Consider the following 16,078-nt stretch of genomic DNA (forward strand, 5'->3'; position numbering starts at 1 on the left):
GGCTTTAAGTCGCCGTGGGACTTGCTAGCGCCCGCCGGGGGCTTTGACTTTGACTTCGGGAGAGGAATGGAGAGCTGGGGAGAGACAAGACTTTGCCTTCCATCACAGTGAGGAGGAGATTCACTGTGATGGATGTTTGTGTGTATTGTGTTGGTGTGTGTCTTGGTTCTTTTCTTGTATGGCTGCAGAAACCAAATTTTGTTTGAACTTCATGTGAGGTTCAAATGACAATTAAACGGTATTGTATTGTAACTATGTGCTGCCTTGAATGCCCTAGGGATGGGGTTTATTGTTGTCATTACACATGATTATTTATTAAAATGTTATATATTTAACTTTTATTGCGGTTTTTCTGGTGTTTACTGTGTACGAAGTCTATATGTCTCGTGCTGCTGCAAGGGGGAATTTCAATTTTCCATTTCAAGACATATGGCAATAAAAACACACTTGGCTCTTGGATGGAGCAGGAGAGAAGGAGGTCAAAATCGAGGAATGGGTGAGGGTAGGGGAGTCAGTTGTGACTAATTTGATCCTTGGTAGGGGTATACGTAACCCAGGGAAACAAGAGGAAGGGATGTTTATGAAAGAACAGCAGACGCTGGATCAATCGAAGGGAGCCAAAAAATGCTGAAGAAACTCAGCGAGTGAGGCAGCATCTATGGCGAGCAGGAATAGGCAACGTTTTGGGTCTCGACTCGAAACATCGCCTATTCCTTCTCTCCATAGATGCTGCCTCACCCGGTGAGTTTCTCCAGCATTTTTTGTCTGAGACGAAGGGATAATGTTCAGAGTTTAGCGATACAGTGTGGAAACAAGCCCGTCGGTCCACCGAGCCTTTGCCGACCATCGATCACCCGTTGGCGCTAGTTCTGTGTTATCCCACTTTCTCATCCACTCCCTACACAATATGCAGAAGCCAATAAACTTACAAACCCGCTCGTCTTTGGAATTGAGAGGAAACCGGAGAAAACTCACGCAGTCAGGGGAAGAACGTACAAACTCCACACAGACAGCACCCGAGGTCAGGATTGAACTGGGACCTCTGGTGCTGTGAGGCAGCAACTCTACCGCTGTGCCACTGTGTCACACTGACCTAGTTTTGCTTTCCACACACACTTAGCACTGGATGTGATACAAGCAGGTTGCTTAGTTTAGTTTGGGGATACAGCGCGGAACCAGCCCTTCAGCCCACCGAGTCCACAATGACCAATGATCACTCCGTACACTGGGAAAAGTTACAGAAGCCAATTAACCTACAAACGCACCGTCTTTGCGATGTGGGAGGAAACCGGAGCAACCGGAGGAAACCCACGTGGTCACAGGGAACGCGTGCAAACTCCTCACAGACAAACCGTGCCCAAAGTCAGGATTGAACCGGAGTCTCTGGCAGCAACTCTACCACAACGCCACCCTGAGGCAGCTCACCTGTCCACACACTTAGCACTGGATGTGGTACAGGCATGTAATAGCGATCGCCACTGTGGCGCAGCGGTAAAACTGCTGCCTTACAGCGCTAGAGACCCGCGTTCCATCCTGATCTCAAGTGCTGTCTGTACGAAGTTTGTACCTTCTCCCCGTGACCTGTAATGGCTTTCTCCGGGTGCTCGGGTTTCCTCCCACACTCCAAAGACGTGCAGGTCTGTAGGTTAATTAGCTTTGGTTATAATCGTAAATTGCCCCTGGAATGTTGCATAGCGTTAATGCGCGGGTATCGCTGGCCGGCACCGACTCGATGGGCGGAAGGGCCTGTTTCCGCACTGTATCTTTAAACTAAACAAAACTAAGATCCTTTCCATTATAGATTCAATCTACAACAAGGGTGAACAGATGATCAAACTAGTTTGAACGGATGGTTGCTGGTCGGCGCGGACACGGTGGGCCGAAGGGCCTGTTTCTGTTCTGTATCTCTAAACTAAACTAAATTAAGATCCATTCCATTACATCCAATATTAGGTCCAATCTGGAACTAGTGTGAATGGATGATTGCTGGTCGGCGTGGACTCGATGGGCCGAAGGGCCTGTTTCCGCGCTGTATCGCTGGACGAATGTAACGTAGTTGTTGCTGAGAGCCGGCGGTGAGGGAAGGGATACATACCTGTGGCGAGCTGGTGGAGCTTCGGCCTGAAGAGTAAGAGCCGGGCGGGTCGGGGTAGTCCACCGCATTCTTCACCCTGGGCCGTTTAATCACCTCCACGTACGAGACGGGGAAGATGCCCTGCCGGTTCGTGCCCGAGATTCTCCCCTCAAACCAGTTTTCGTCGACTCTCCGCACAAGAGTGATGGGTTCACCCTGCAGGGGGGGGGGGGGAGAGGGAGGGAAGAATGAATGGCCGTCACGCAGAATACACACGTGTTCCCGGGTGGCACACGCGTGTTCGAGATCACCCTCCTCCTGACCCCAACATGACCTTTCGGTCCCCAATGCTGGAATCTTCATTAAAAAAATATACTGCTGGAGGAAAAAGTCATAAGTGATAGGAGCAGAATTAGACCATTCGGCCCATCAAGTCTACTCTGCCATTCAATCATGGCTGATCTATTTTTCCCTCCTAACCCCATTCTCCTGCCTTCTCCCCATAACCCCTGACGCCCGTACTAATCAAGAGTCTGTCTATCCCTGCCTTAAATATATCCACTGACTTGGCCTGCACAGCCTTCTGTGGCACAGAATTCCACAGATTCACCACCCTCTGACTAAAGATTTTCCCCCTCATCTCCTTCCTAAACGAACGCCCTTTAATTCTGAAAGCAGCACACAGTGGATGTGGAGCACAGTCTCAAAGGAGATGTGAGGGGCACGTTTTTGAGGCAGAGGGTGCCTGGAACGCACTGCCGGGGAGAGTGGTTGAGGCAGATACGGTCGTGGCAGTTAAACTATTTAGTCCACCATTTTGGACTGAGATGAGGGAAAACCTTTTCAGCCAAAGAGTTGTGAATGTGTGGAATTCTCTGCCACAGAATGCCGTGGAGGCCAATTCACTGGATGTATTCAAGGGAGAGTTAGATATAGCTCTTAAGGCTAACAGAATCAAGGGATATGCGGAGAAAGCAGGAACGGGGTACTGATTGATTATGGATGATCAACCATGATCACATGGTTGTGCTGGCTCGAAGGGCCGAATGGCCTCCTCCTGCACCTATTTTCAATGTATCTATGTACTTATTCAAAAGACCTTTGGATAGGTACATGGATATACAGGGAATATATATATGGATTAAGTGCAGGTATGTATATAAGTGATGGTCTTGGCTTCATGTTCAGCATGCGCATTGTGGGCCGAAGGGCCTGTTTCTGTACTGAAGTGTTCTATGTGCTAAAGGGCAGCACGGAGTTGCTGTCTCACAGCGCTAGTGTTGCTGCCTCACAGCGCTAGAGTCCTGGGTTCGATCCTGACTGTGGGCGCTGTCTGTATGGAGGTTGTACGTTCTCTCCGTGACCTGTGTGGGTTTTCTCCAGGAGCTCCAGTTTCCTGCCACAGGTTTGTAGGTTAATTGGCTTCAGTAAAATTGTACATTTTCTCTAGTGTGTGCAGGATAGATTTTGTGTGCAGGGAGATTCTGGTCGGCGCGGACTCAGTGGGCCGAAGGGCCTGTTTCCACGCTGTATCTCTAAAATTAAAACTAAAGCCTAAACTAAATGCAACTTCTTGTTGGACCGAAGAGACTGCAGATGCTGGAATCTCGAGCAAAAAACACACTGCTGGAGGAAGACCATTAGTCATAGGAGCAGAATTAGGCCATTCAGCCCATCGAGTATGCTCCACCATTCTATTTTTCCCTCTCAATCCTATTCCCCTGCCTTCTCCCTGTAACCTATGACACCCTAACTAATCCAGAACCTATTAAACTCTGGGTCTTGACCCATTCCTTCTCTCCAGATATGCTGCCTGTCCCTCTGAGTTACTCCAGCATTTTGTGTCTACCTTCAATTTAAACCAGCATCTGGTTCTTTCCTGCCCTTTGTTGAACTCTGTTGCCTTGGGCTCCACTGCCATCTAGTATAGTTTATTGTTACAATGAATTCCACAGACGCACCACCTCTGGCTAAAGAAATTCCTTCTTATCTCCAATCTGAAGGCACGTCCTTTTTATTCGGAAGCAGTGTCCTCTGTTCCTCGACTCTCCCATTACTGGAAACATCCTTTCCACATTCCACAGGGCTTTCATCATTCATTATTTCAGTGGGGGAACATTCCTTGCTAACTTTGTGGAAACATCTGAGATCAGGCGGAGGAAATCCGATGGAATGTTTTCCAAGTATTGTGAACTTTGTACGTTAATGGGAAAGGGAACTTCCTCTCCCTTGAGGCTGGCACCGGGGGGGGGGGGGGGGGGGGGGGCGTGGGGGGGGTGGGCACAGCTAAGATTCCAACGTCGCACCTCAGTGAAAACCTTCGCAAATCCTCAATGGGTGCATGGGCAAGACAGGGGGGGGTCTCCCTCTCCCCCTGACTCTCAGTCTGAAGAAGGGTCCCGACCCGAAACGTCACCTATTCCTTTTCTCCAGAGATGCTGCCTGTCCCGTGGAGTTTAGCTTAGAGATACAGCGCGGTAACAGGCCCCCTGCGGCCCACCAGGTCCGCCCCAGCCAATGATCACCCCGTACACCAGCACTATCCTACACACACACGAGGGCCAATTTTACTGAGGCCAGTTAACCTGCAAACCCACACGTCTTTTCGAGTGTGGGAGGAAACCAGAGCACCAGGAGAAAACCCACGCAGGTCACGGGGAGAACGTTCAAATTCCGTACAGGCAGCACCCGTGGTCAGGATCGAACCTCTACTGCTTCGCAACCGTGCCGACCCTTCCTCAGACTTCTTCTGATTAACTGCTTTGTTGTACTGTACAATCTCGACCCTGGCATCGCTCCAGAAGTATATGACTACATTCTTAAATCTCACAGCCTGTGACTTTTCATCTCTACGGTTCATCTGACCATCAGCTAAATTGTTTACCTGTATCCACCTATCACTTGCCAGTCTTTGTCCTGCCCCCTCCTCTCCCAGGGGTGGGGGATGACGAGAGGGGAGGGGGGAGAGGGAGAGGTACGATGACCGTTCATGCCCATGGTATGCACTGCGTGGAGTTTAGTTTAGAGATACAGTGCTGAAACAGGCCCTTCGGCCCACCGAGTCCATGCAGAACAGCGATCGCCCCGTACACTAACAGTATCCTGCCCACACTAGGGACAATTTTTACGTTTATACATATTTACATATATACCAAGTCAATTCACCTACAAACCTGTACCTCTTTGTAGTGTGGGAGGAAACTGAAGATCTCGGAGCAAACCCACGCAGGTCACTGGGAGAGCGTGCAAACTCCATACAGACAGCCGGGATTGAACCAGGGTCTCTGGCTCTGTAAGCGGTGAAAGGCAACAACTCTACTGCTGCTCCACCATGCTGCCTTTAATGTTCACACTTGCCTGAACGGGGCCATTTTTTGAGAAACGGTAGGTGGCCACTCGGCCCATTGAGGCCGTGCCAGCCCACAGAGCCGACCATTCCAGCCCATCCCTCTGTCGGCAAACCACAAATGGCCGGGATCGCCCCGCTCCTCACCTTTCGGAAGGACATTTCCACGTGCGTGTCGCCGGCGAAGTTGAAGCGGCCCACGGCTTCACCGTACTCCAACACCTGCAGGGGCGGCGGCTTCTTGGGTTGTGCCCGTTCCGTTGGAGGCAGCAGCTGTAACGGAGGAAATCAGTGATAAAAGAAAAGAAAAACTGTTTCCGTGCAGCATCTGTAAATGAAACTAAACCGTGGCACAGCGCGTGGAGTTGCTGCCTTAGAGTGCTTGAAGCGCTGGAGACCCGGGTTCGATCCTGACTACGGGTGCTGTCTGTACGCAGTTTGTACCTTCTCCTTGTGCCCTGCTTGGGTTATTTCCGAGATCTTTGGTTTCCACCTAGCTTCAAAATATCATAGAAAATAGGTGCAAGATGAGGCCATTCGGCCCTTCGAGCCAGTACCGCATATCCATTGACTTGGCCTCCACACCCGCCTTTGGCAATGAATTCCACAGATTCACCACCCTTTGACTAAAGAAATACCTCCTCATGCCGGAGTAACTCAGCAGGGTCAGGCAGCATCTTTAGACTTCAGAGATAAGGCGTGGAAACAGGCCCTTCGGCCCACCGAGCCCATGCCGACCAGTAATCCCCGCGCACTAGTTTTATCGTACACACCAGGGACAATTAACCTACAAATCTGTATGTCTTTGGGGGAAACCGGTGCTCCCGGATAAAACCCATGTGGTCACAGGGATAAGGTACAGACAGCAGCCGCAGTCAGAATCGAACCCGGGCTGTAAAAACATCTCTGGCTGTGTAAGGCAGCAACTCTACTGGAGAGCATGGATGGGTCACGTCTCGGGTCAGGGCCCTCCTTCGGTTTGATTGTCGTGGGGTGGAAGGGGGAGAAAGCTGGGAGATAGATGGGGGCAGGACAAAACCTGCCAAGTGATAGGTGGATACGGGTGAGGGATTTAGCTGATAGGCAGATGGTCAGACAGTTGGCAGATCTAAAGTCAAAGGACATGGGATAAGGATACCATAGGGTGCCAATTGTGAAGTCAGAGGAAGGAATGCAAGGAAGGGAAAAAGGGGTGCGCGTCCAAGTGGGGTACAGGGAAGAGGAAGAAGGGGGAGGGAGGGAGGAAGGAGAAAACAAATAAATAAATAAAGAGGGGTGTTGTTTCTCCTAGAATTGGAGAATTCAATGTGCATTCCGTTATGTTGCAAGCTACCCAAACGCAATATGAGGTGCTGTTCCTCCATAGAAACATAGAAACATAGAAATTAGGTGCAGGAGTAGGCCATTTGGCCCTTCGAGCCTGCACCGCTATTTAATATGATCATGGCTGATCATCCAACTCAGTTTCCTCCCACACTCCAAAGACGTACAGGTTTGTAGGTTAATTGGCTTGATAAAAATGTAAAATTGTCCAAGTTGGCGATATGCAGAGTACGGCCCTGCAGACTACAAAATTCAGAAGGTGTAAAACTTTGGTTAGGCCACATTTGGAGTTCTGACTGCAGTTCAGTTTGCCCGATTACAGGATGTGTAGACTTTAGAGAGGTGCAGAAGAGGTTTAGCAGAATGTTGCCTGCATTAGGGGGTATTAGTTACAAGGAGAGGTTGCACAAACTTGGATAAAATTAAATATTGCACAGTTCCTGCTTCTGACCTATTTTAATAGCAGTTCATGTTTTCCAAGCATAACAAAAACTCAAGCCAGTACATATTTGTATATACAAGATTATTACCAGTTTGCGTTGTGCCTCACTCTGACAATGGGGGAGGCCCAGGACAGAAAGGCCAGTGTTGGAATGTGGGAGATAAAATGGCTGGCAACCGGGAGATTCTCCAGGCCTTAGTGGACCCTGCTATGAGAATGCAGGGTGACTTGGACAGGTTGGGGGAGTGGGCAGATGCATGGCAGATGAAGTTTAATGCGGATAAATGTGAGGTTATCCACTTTAGTAGCAAAAACAGGAAGGCAGATTACTATCTAAGTGGCATCAAGTTGGGAAAAGGGGAAGTACAACGGGATCTGGGGGTCCTTGTACATCAATCTATGAAAGTAAGCATGCAGGTACAGCAGGCAGTGAAGAAAGCGAATGGCATGTTGGCGATGCTAGTTGAAGGTGGTTGCCGGAGGTTGCAGGTAGTGGAAGGTAAGACCTACCACTACCTGCAACCTCCGGCAACCACCTGCAACCTCCGGCAACCACCTGCAACCTGCAACCGCCGGCAACCACCTGCAACTAGCATCGCAACCGGCTTCGACTAAAAAATTACCGATTTTTAAAACGGCAACCTATTTTTAGTCGCGGCCGGTTTTGAATTTTTTGAAATAAACGTCGGAACATAGAAGAAGCGGAAACCACTTTCGACCATTAGGGAGACTGACAAAAACCTCCGGGAACCACACGGAAACCTTGGGTGGGGCACAAAGTCTCCAGAGGTTTCCGTTCAGGTTTCCTAAGTGGGACAGGGGCATTAGTGGGACAGGGGCATAAGAATAAGGAGTAAGCCATTTAGAACGGAGACGAGGAAACACTTTTTCTCACAGAGAGTGGTGAGTCTGTGGAATTCTCTGCCTCAGAGGGCGGTGGAGGCAGGTTCTCTGGATACTTTCAAGGGAGAGCTAGATAGGGCTCTTAAAATAGTGGAGTCAGGGGATGTGGGGAGAAGGCAGGAACAGGGGTACTGATTGGGGATGATCAGCCATGATCACATTGAATGGTGGTGCTGGCTCGAAGGGCCAAAAGGCCAACTCCTGCACCTATTGTCTATTGTGTATTGACAGAGTACAAGCGTTTGGCGAAACGGTCGGCGAGTGTACAGCAGCGGCCAAGGGTGTCCCGTCCCACAGTCCCGTCCCAAAGTGAGCAAGGTTACCTCGATGTAGGACCGGGGGAAGATTCCGACACGCCCGTGGTGCTCCCCTTCGTACCAGTTCTGATCTATTTGCCTGTAGATGTAGACGATGTCTCCCTTCTGGAACGGCAGCTCCCTGGAGCCAAACAAGAGCGCAGTTAGTGTGTAGGGTAGCAAGCAGCCAACATCACTGTCATCTCAAACCATCCACTCCCAGCGGCCTGAATCCACCTGCGAATTGCAGCAAATTGTGGAGGAAGCCCAGACCGTCGCACAAACCAACCTCCCTTCCATTGACTCCACTTACACCTCACGCTGCCTCGGCAAGGCCAGCAGCATAATCAAGGGACCAGTCTCACCCCGGTCATTCCCTCTTCTTCCCTCTCCCATCAGGCAAGAGGTACAAAAGTGTGAAAACGCACACCTCCAGATTCAGAGTCAGTTTCTTCCCAATTGTAACCAGGCAACTGAATCATCCTACCACACCCAGAGAGCAGTGCTGAACTACTATCTAACTCATTGGTGATCCTCAGACCCTATCTTTCCCGTTTAACCCCATTCTCCTGCCTTCGCCCCAAAACCCTTGACATCCTCCCCCTTCCCTTCCTCCCCGAAAAGTTTAAAGTAGATGTGGGGGAAACTTTTTTTCTGGAGGGTTGTAGGAGCCTGGAATGCCCAGCCGGGGGTAGTGGTTTATAGGATGTGTTTATCACAGTGGAGCAACCAAATGATCCAGCAATGGAAAATCTTTCAGTTAAATAATGTACCCCAGTGCGTTCCATTTCACAACCTTGAAGGTGGGTCTCAGTGTTCATAAGTGATAGGAGCAGAATTAGGCCATTCAGCCAATCAAGTCTACTCTGCCATTCGATCATGGCTGATCTATCTCTGTCTCCTAACCCCATTCTCCTGCCTTCTCCCCATAACCCCTGACACCCAAACTAATCAAGAATCTATCCATCTCTTTAAAAATGTAAAAATATCAATTGACTTGGCCTCCACAGCCTTCAGTAACAAAGAATTCCATCACCCTCTGACGAAAGAAATTCCTCCTCATCTCCCTCGTAAAAGAACACCCTTCAATTCTGAGGCTATGACCTCTAGTCCCATATCCACTCTATCCAAGCCTTTCTCCATTCTGTACGTTTCAATGAGGTCCCCCTTTCTTGCTTGTTCGAGGCAGTTGTTGAGGGTCGTGAGGTCTACCCCTCCACCGGGGGGGCGGAGGACAGCGCAGTCGAAGATGCCGTGTGGGGCTGTGGTGTTCGGTGCAACAGTGAATTGAGGAGGTCGGGAAGTCTGTTCCCAGCTGGTTCTCCATGCCCCTAGTGTGTTGAAACCGGAGCCACAGAGGGTCGCTGCGTGACGGGAGAAGGGGCGACGAGATGACAGGCATTGAGGTCCCAGTTGCTGCGAGTCCTGGGCGAGGTGGTGCAGAGGATGTTTGGCATCCGATGGGACCTTGCACACCAGCCTGTGGGTGAAGTACTCTCTGCGAAGCTTGGCGGGTGCGATACATACGAGCACCGGCAGAAGATCCATCGCAGTGGGGCGCAGGCAGCCGGTGATGGTGCGCATGGTGTCCCCCTTCATTCTTCTAAACCCCAGCGAGTACAGGCCCAGTGGTGCCATGAGCTCCTCATGTGTTTAAGAGGCTTTTAAACAGGCACATGGATAGGAAGGGAATGAAGGGAAATGTATTAGGGGGCGCTGTCCTGTGCATGGCTGCCCAGCCAGCAGCTGTCTGTCTTTTCATCTTTTTATTTTTATTTTAAGTTAGTTAAAGTGTTTTGTTTGGAGGTTTAGACTTTTTTATGTGGGGGGTGGGGGGGGGGAAGGGGGAAACTACCTTCCAGGGTCCCTACCTGGTCGGAGAGGCAGCTTATCTCCGGGCTGCAGCTTCGACCCGTCCTCGCGGCCTACCAGCGGGCCTGGAGCGGCGTTTCCTGTCGGGGACCGACCAGAACCACGGCTTCGGCGGCGGCACAGCGCTGGAGCGCTATCGCAGAGCGGGCGATGCCTTGCCCGGGTCGCCGCGCTGGAGCTCCGGTGAGCTGAAGATCGCTGAGGAAAACATCGCGGAGCTGCGGGTCTGTGGAGTGACCAGCTGCGGGCGGTGGCGCTGAACTTTACACCGGGAGCCTGGGATCTCTAGATGAGATCGCCAGTTGTCGAGCTCCAACCGGCACGGCCTTGTTGGCTTTGGAAGCCGCGGCCTCCAGTACAGAAGCGGCCGTTCCAGGGTTCCCAGGCCGCTGAGAGGATTCTCCCGACACCGGAGCAACATCACCCGGCGAGAAGGGCCTGGAACATCGGGCCTCCGTAGAGGCAACTGTGGAGGCCTCAATAGGCCCGACTATGGGTGAACTGGGGTTGGGGACTGGACTTTGTGCCTTCCCTCATAATGGGTACCATTGTGGGGGGATGTTCTTTATGTTTAAAACTCTTATTACTGTTATGTCTGTATTCCTTCTGGATGTGCTGCAAAATGGCAAGAAGCATTTTCACTTCATTACACCTAGGTGTATGTGAATGTGACCAATAAAATACCTTTGATACCTTTGGTATTATGTGCAGGCAGAAAGGATTAGTTTCATTTGGCACCATGATCAGTACAGACATTGTAGGACAAGGAGCCTGTCCCGGTCTGGACTATCTATGTAGACGCAAGAGGCTGCAGATGCTGAGATTTTCAGCAAAATACAAAATGTTGGAGGAACTCAGCGGGTCAGGCAGCATCTATGAAGTAAACAGACAGATAATGTTTCTGGTCGGGATGGCCGTGCAGCGGTAGAGTTGCTGTCTAGCAGCGCCAGAGACCCGGGTTTAATCCTGACCAGGGCTGTCTTCTGTACATTCTCTTTATGACTGTGTGGGGTATCTGTGCACACTTGCTAATTACCCAAACTAATCAAGAATCTGCTAGAGGCAGGAAACATGTTCCTGATGTTGGGGGAGTCCAGAACCAGGGGCCACAGTTTAAGAATAAGGAGTAAGCCATTTAGAACGGAGACGAGGAAACACTTTTCTCACAGAGAGTGGTGAGTGTGGAATTCTCTGCCTCAGAGGGCGGTGGAGGCAGGTTCTCTGGATGCTTTCAAGAGAGAGCTAGTTAGGGCTTAAAAATAGCGGAGTCATGGGATATGGGGAGAAGGCAGGAACGGGGTACTGATTGTGGATTGATCAGCCATGATCACATTGAATGGCGGTGCTGACTCGAAGGGCCGAATGGCCTACTCCTGCACCTATTGTCTATTGTCTAATCTATCTATCTCTGCCTTTAAATATATCCACTGACTTGGCCTCCACATCCTTCTGTGGCAATGAATTCCACAGATTCACCACCCTCTGACTAAAGAAATTCCTCCTCATCTCCTTCCCAAATCTACCAATTTAGTTTAGTTTAGTTTAGAGACACAGCGCGGAAACTGGCCCACCAAGTCCGCACCGACCAGCGACCATCCTGCACACTGACACTAGTCTACACACTAGGGACAATTTACAATTTACAGAAGACATTTAACCTACAAACCTGTACGCCTTTGGAGTGTGGGAAGAAACCGGAGCAGGCGGAGAAAACCCACGCGGTCACGGAGAGAACGTGCAAACTCCATACCGACAGTTCATAAGTGGTAGGAGTAGGAGCAGAATCAGCACCCCTAGTCAGGCGTAATCTGGATCAGACCTGGGTTTCTCCTGCTGTAAGGCAGCAACTCTACCGCTGTGCCACCCTTTCTCTGTATTAAATTCCAAGAACCATTCCGCAGCCCACCGATCATGATCCCGCTGCAATGTTTGTCGACCACCTCCACTATCTGCAATACCACCCACTCTTGTGTCATCCGCAAACTTGCCGTGTACCAGCAGGGGGGAAATCCTTTGTACTCACTTCAGCGTCTGGGCTTTGAAGTCAAACTTGGCTCTGGCTGGCAGCATCTAGAAATGGAGAGCAGGACAAAGATTAACCACAGGGCCAGTGAGCGGAGGAGTCTCCTGGAGCTCACCCAAAGCGGCAGCAACACGGTTAATGGGATGGTTAGTGCAATGGATTCGAAACAATCCCAAACACAAGGAAGTTGGCGTCGGTTCCCAAGCTAAAGCGACACACGCACACACACACTCTCTCTGCATTCTTCAGCAACACTATACGGTAACCTTCACAAGGGCGAGCACACAATGGGTCACTTAATCCCTTCACTGGTTCCCTTTTTGGGTGCACGGTAATTGCACCCTTGAGATTCGGGGCTTTTGTTCCAAGTTCAAGTTGAAACAATAGAGTGTTGTTAAGGGTGGCCTAAAATTGCAGAGTGCAATATTCATATCGCCTGCCCTTGTTGAGCAACGATAGATGAGGGAAACCGCCATGAGAAATATGAGCAACAAACCCGGAGGAAACCCACGCAGTCACGGGGAGAACGTGCAAACTCCACACAGATAGCAACCAAGGCTATCGATCCTAGGTGCAGGCTCGACTGAGCTTGTATTCACTGGGATTTAGATGGATGAGAGGGGATCTTATAGAAACGTGCACAATTCTTAAGGGATTGGACAGGCTAGATGCAGGTAAACATGTTCCCGATGTTGGGGGAGTCTAGAACCAGGGGGTCACACAGTTTAAGAATAAGGGCCATGCCGTTTAGGACTGAGAAGAGGAAAACACTTTTTCACCCAAAGAGTTGTGAATCTGTGGAATTCTCTGCCGCCAAAGGCAGTGGTCAATGCACTGGATGTTTTCAAGTGAGTTGGATTTAGCTCTTTGGGCTAACGGAGTCAATGGATATGGGGGGGAAAGCAGAAACGGAATATGGTTTTTGGATGATCAGTCATGATCATATTGAATGGTGGTTCTTGCTCGAAGGGCCGAATGGTCTACTCCTACACCTATTGTCTAAGTTTCTATGTTTCTAAGGTGATGTGAGGCAGTAGCTCTACCAGTTACATTGCTGCGTTGCCCCTCGATCCATCTATAACGCCCTCCAGTAGGTTTTAGATCGGTTGAACATGTTGGAAGGATTGACTTGGATAAATGGATGCTGAGTGGAACTGCAGATGCTGGTATAAAACTGAAAGACACAAAGTGCTGGAGTAACTCAGTGGGACAGGCAGCATCCCATCCCTTCTATCCAGAGGGTGGCACGGTGGCGTAACGGTAGAGTTGCTGCCTTACAGCGTCTGCAGCGGCAGAGACGCAGGTTCGATCCCGGCTACAGGTGCTGTCTTGACGGAGTTTGTACGTTCTCCCCATGACCGCGTGAGTTATCTCCAGGTGCTCCAGTTTCCTCCCACACTCCAAAGGCGTACAGGTATGTAGGTGAATTGGCTTGGTGTATGTGTAAATTGGCCCTAGTGTGTGTAGGATAGTGAGAATGTGCGGGGATCGCTGGCTGACGTAGACACGATGGGCCGAAGGGCCTGTTTCCGCGCTGTACCTATAAACTAAACTAAATCAAACAAGATGCTGAATGGCGATTTGCTGAGAGTGGCGCGTCCTGGGCCCAGAGGTCAGCGGGTGAGTTCAAATCCTTCCTGACCTCTGATCCACGCACGCATGTACACAGATATTCATGTAACCCACACCAGCTGCGTGAACTCACTGCCACAGACGGAGCTGGAGAGGCCAAGTCAATGGATAATTTTAAGGCGGAGATTGGCTTTGTACCGGTGTCAGGGGTTATGGGGAGAAGGCAGGAGAATGAGGTTGAGAGGGAAAGATACAGTAGGTCAGCCATGATTGAATGGCGGAGAAGACTTGATGGGCCGAATGGCCTGATTCTGCTCATAGAACTGATATACCATCTCCACATGAAAACAGACAAGGGAGCAACACACACACACACACACACACACACACACACACACACACACACACACACACACACACACACACACACACACACACACACACACACACACACACACACACACACACACACACACACACACACACACACACACACACACACACACACACACACACACACACACACACACACACACACACACACACACACACACACACAACAACACACACACACACACCTGCAATGTTCATTAACTCTGGTTCCCTTCCCACAGATGCTGCCTGACCGGCTGAGTGTTCCAACATTTTGCTTTCATAACGCACACACAGTTCACACGTGGAAATGCTGCCACAGTTGGTAGAGCCACTGCCTCTACCGCGGCTCCAGATAACGGGGTTCCATCCTAGCCTTGGGTGCTGTCTGTGTGGAGTCTGCATGTTCTCTCTGCAGCCTTTAGACTTTAGAGGCACAGCGCGGAAACAGGCCCTGGGACCCACCGAGTCCGCGACGACCAATAATCACCCTGTCCGCTAACCTGTACACACTAGGGACAATTCTGTTTACAACTTACTGAAGCCAATTAACCTACAAATCTGTATGTCTTTGGAGTATGGGAGGAAAGCAGACCACCCGTACACTAGTTCTATCCTACACACTAGCGACAATTTACAGAAGCCAATTAACCTACAAATTCGCACATCTTTGGAGTGTGGGAGGAAACCGGAGCACCCGGAGAAAAAACATACGTGGTCAGGGAAACAGCGCTCGCAGTCAGGATCGAACCTGGATCCCTGGCAGTGTGAGGCAGCAACTCTACCGCTGTGCCGCAATGCCGTAAATCTTCTGGCTTCCACTCACATCCTAAAGAGGTCAGGATGGATGGATGAATCGGGTGCTGTAACTTAACCCTTGGGTCAATGTGTGGGGAGCTGATGGCGATGTGGGGGTGAATGAAATGGGAGCTTGATGGTCGGCCTGGACATGACGGGCCGAACGGCCTGTTTCCATGCTGCAGTCACACATAAACGTGGTGCGGCACGGTGGTGCAGCGGTAGAGTTGTTGCCTTAGAGCACCAGAGACCCGGGTAGGATCCTGACTCTGGGTGCTGTCTGTACAGAGTTTGTACGTTCCCACCGTGACTGCAGCATTGCATTTCCAAAGTTCAAAGTCTAAAGGCAGCAGAGCGAATGTTTTCTCCGGGTGCTCCGGTTTCCGCCCACACTCCAAAGACGTACAGGTTTCTAGGCTAATTTGCTTTGGTATCATTGTAAATTGTCCCCGGTGTGTGCAGGGATCGCTGGTCAGCACGGACACGCTGGGCCGAAGGGCCTGTTTCCGCAATGTTTCTCCAAACTAAACTAAATAGACGCACCCGCATTCATGGAGAAACTCGATCTCGGAAGATGGTTTAACATGGGAGTTTCCCAATGCAGAAATAGGACACTTGGCTCCAGAGTGCCAAGTGAAAGAAGGGTCTCAAGCCAAAATGTCACCTATCCCTTCTCTCCAGAGATGCTGCCTGACACGCTGAGTTACTCCAACACATTCTGTCTATCTAGAGTAGCATCTGCTCTCTTGGCCGAGATGAAGGTGTGAATTACCAGAGCTCCTGGCCTCCCAGCTTGATCCTTCCCAGGGTGAACTACTGACAAACTGTGTAAGGAGATTAGCAGTGCCCTAGGGTCGGAGCTTCAGATGCCGGTTTACCAAAGAAAGACACAAATGCTGGAGTAACTCAGCAGGTTTATAGTTTAGAGATACAGCGTGGAAACTAGCCCTTTAGTGGCCCGAGTCCACGTCACCCATTCACACGAGTTCTTCCCTACGCAGACCAGCGTACAAGACCATGAGGGGAATAGATTGGGTAAATGTACACTTTTGCCCAG

The 16,078-nt window shown here is 50.4% G+C and overlaps 1 protein-coding gene across 1 annotated transcript in view; it reads right to left on the bottom strand.

Annotated features, from left to right (window-relative positions):
• LOC129713053 (sorbin and SH3 domain-containing protein 1) overlaps positions 1-16,078 on the bottom strand; it is a 228,433-nt gene that overhangs the window by 23,362 nt on the left and 188,993 nt on the right. Inside the window, 4 exon segments of the mRNA XM_055661932.1 lie at positions 2,096-2,290; positions 5,568-5,693; positions 8,412-8,526; positions 12,280-12,326. Coding sequence (XP_055517907.1) covers positions 2,096-2,290; positions 5,568-5,693; positions 8,412-8,526; positions 12,280-12,326 — 483 coding nt within the window.

This window comes from Leucoraja erinacea, chromosome 34 (genome assembly GCF_028641065.1).
Source record: "Leucoraja erinacea ecotype New England chromosome 34, Leri_hhj_1, whole genome shotgun sequence".
NCBI classification, from domain to species: Eukaryota; Metazoa; Chordata; class Chondrichthyes; order Rajiformes; family Rajidae; genus Leucoraja; species Leucoraja erinaceus.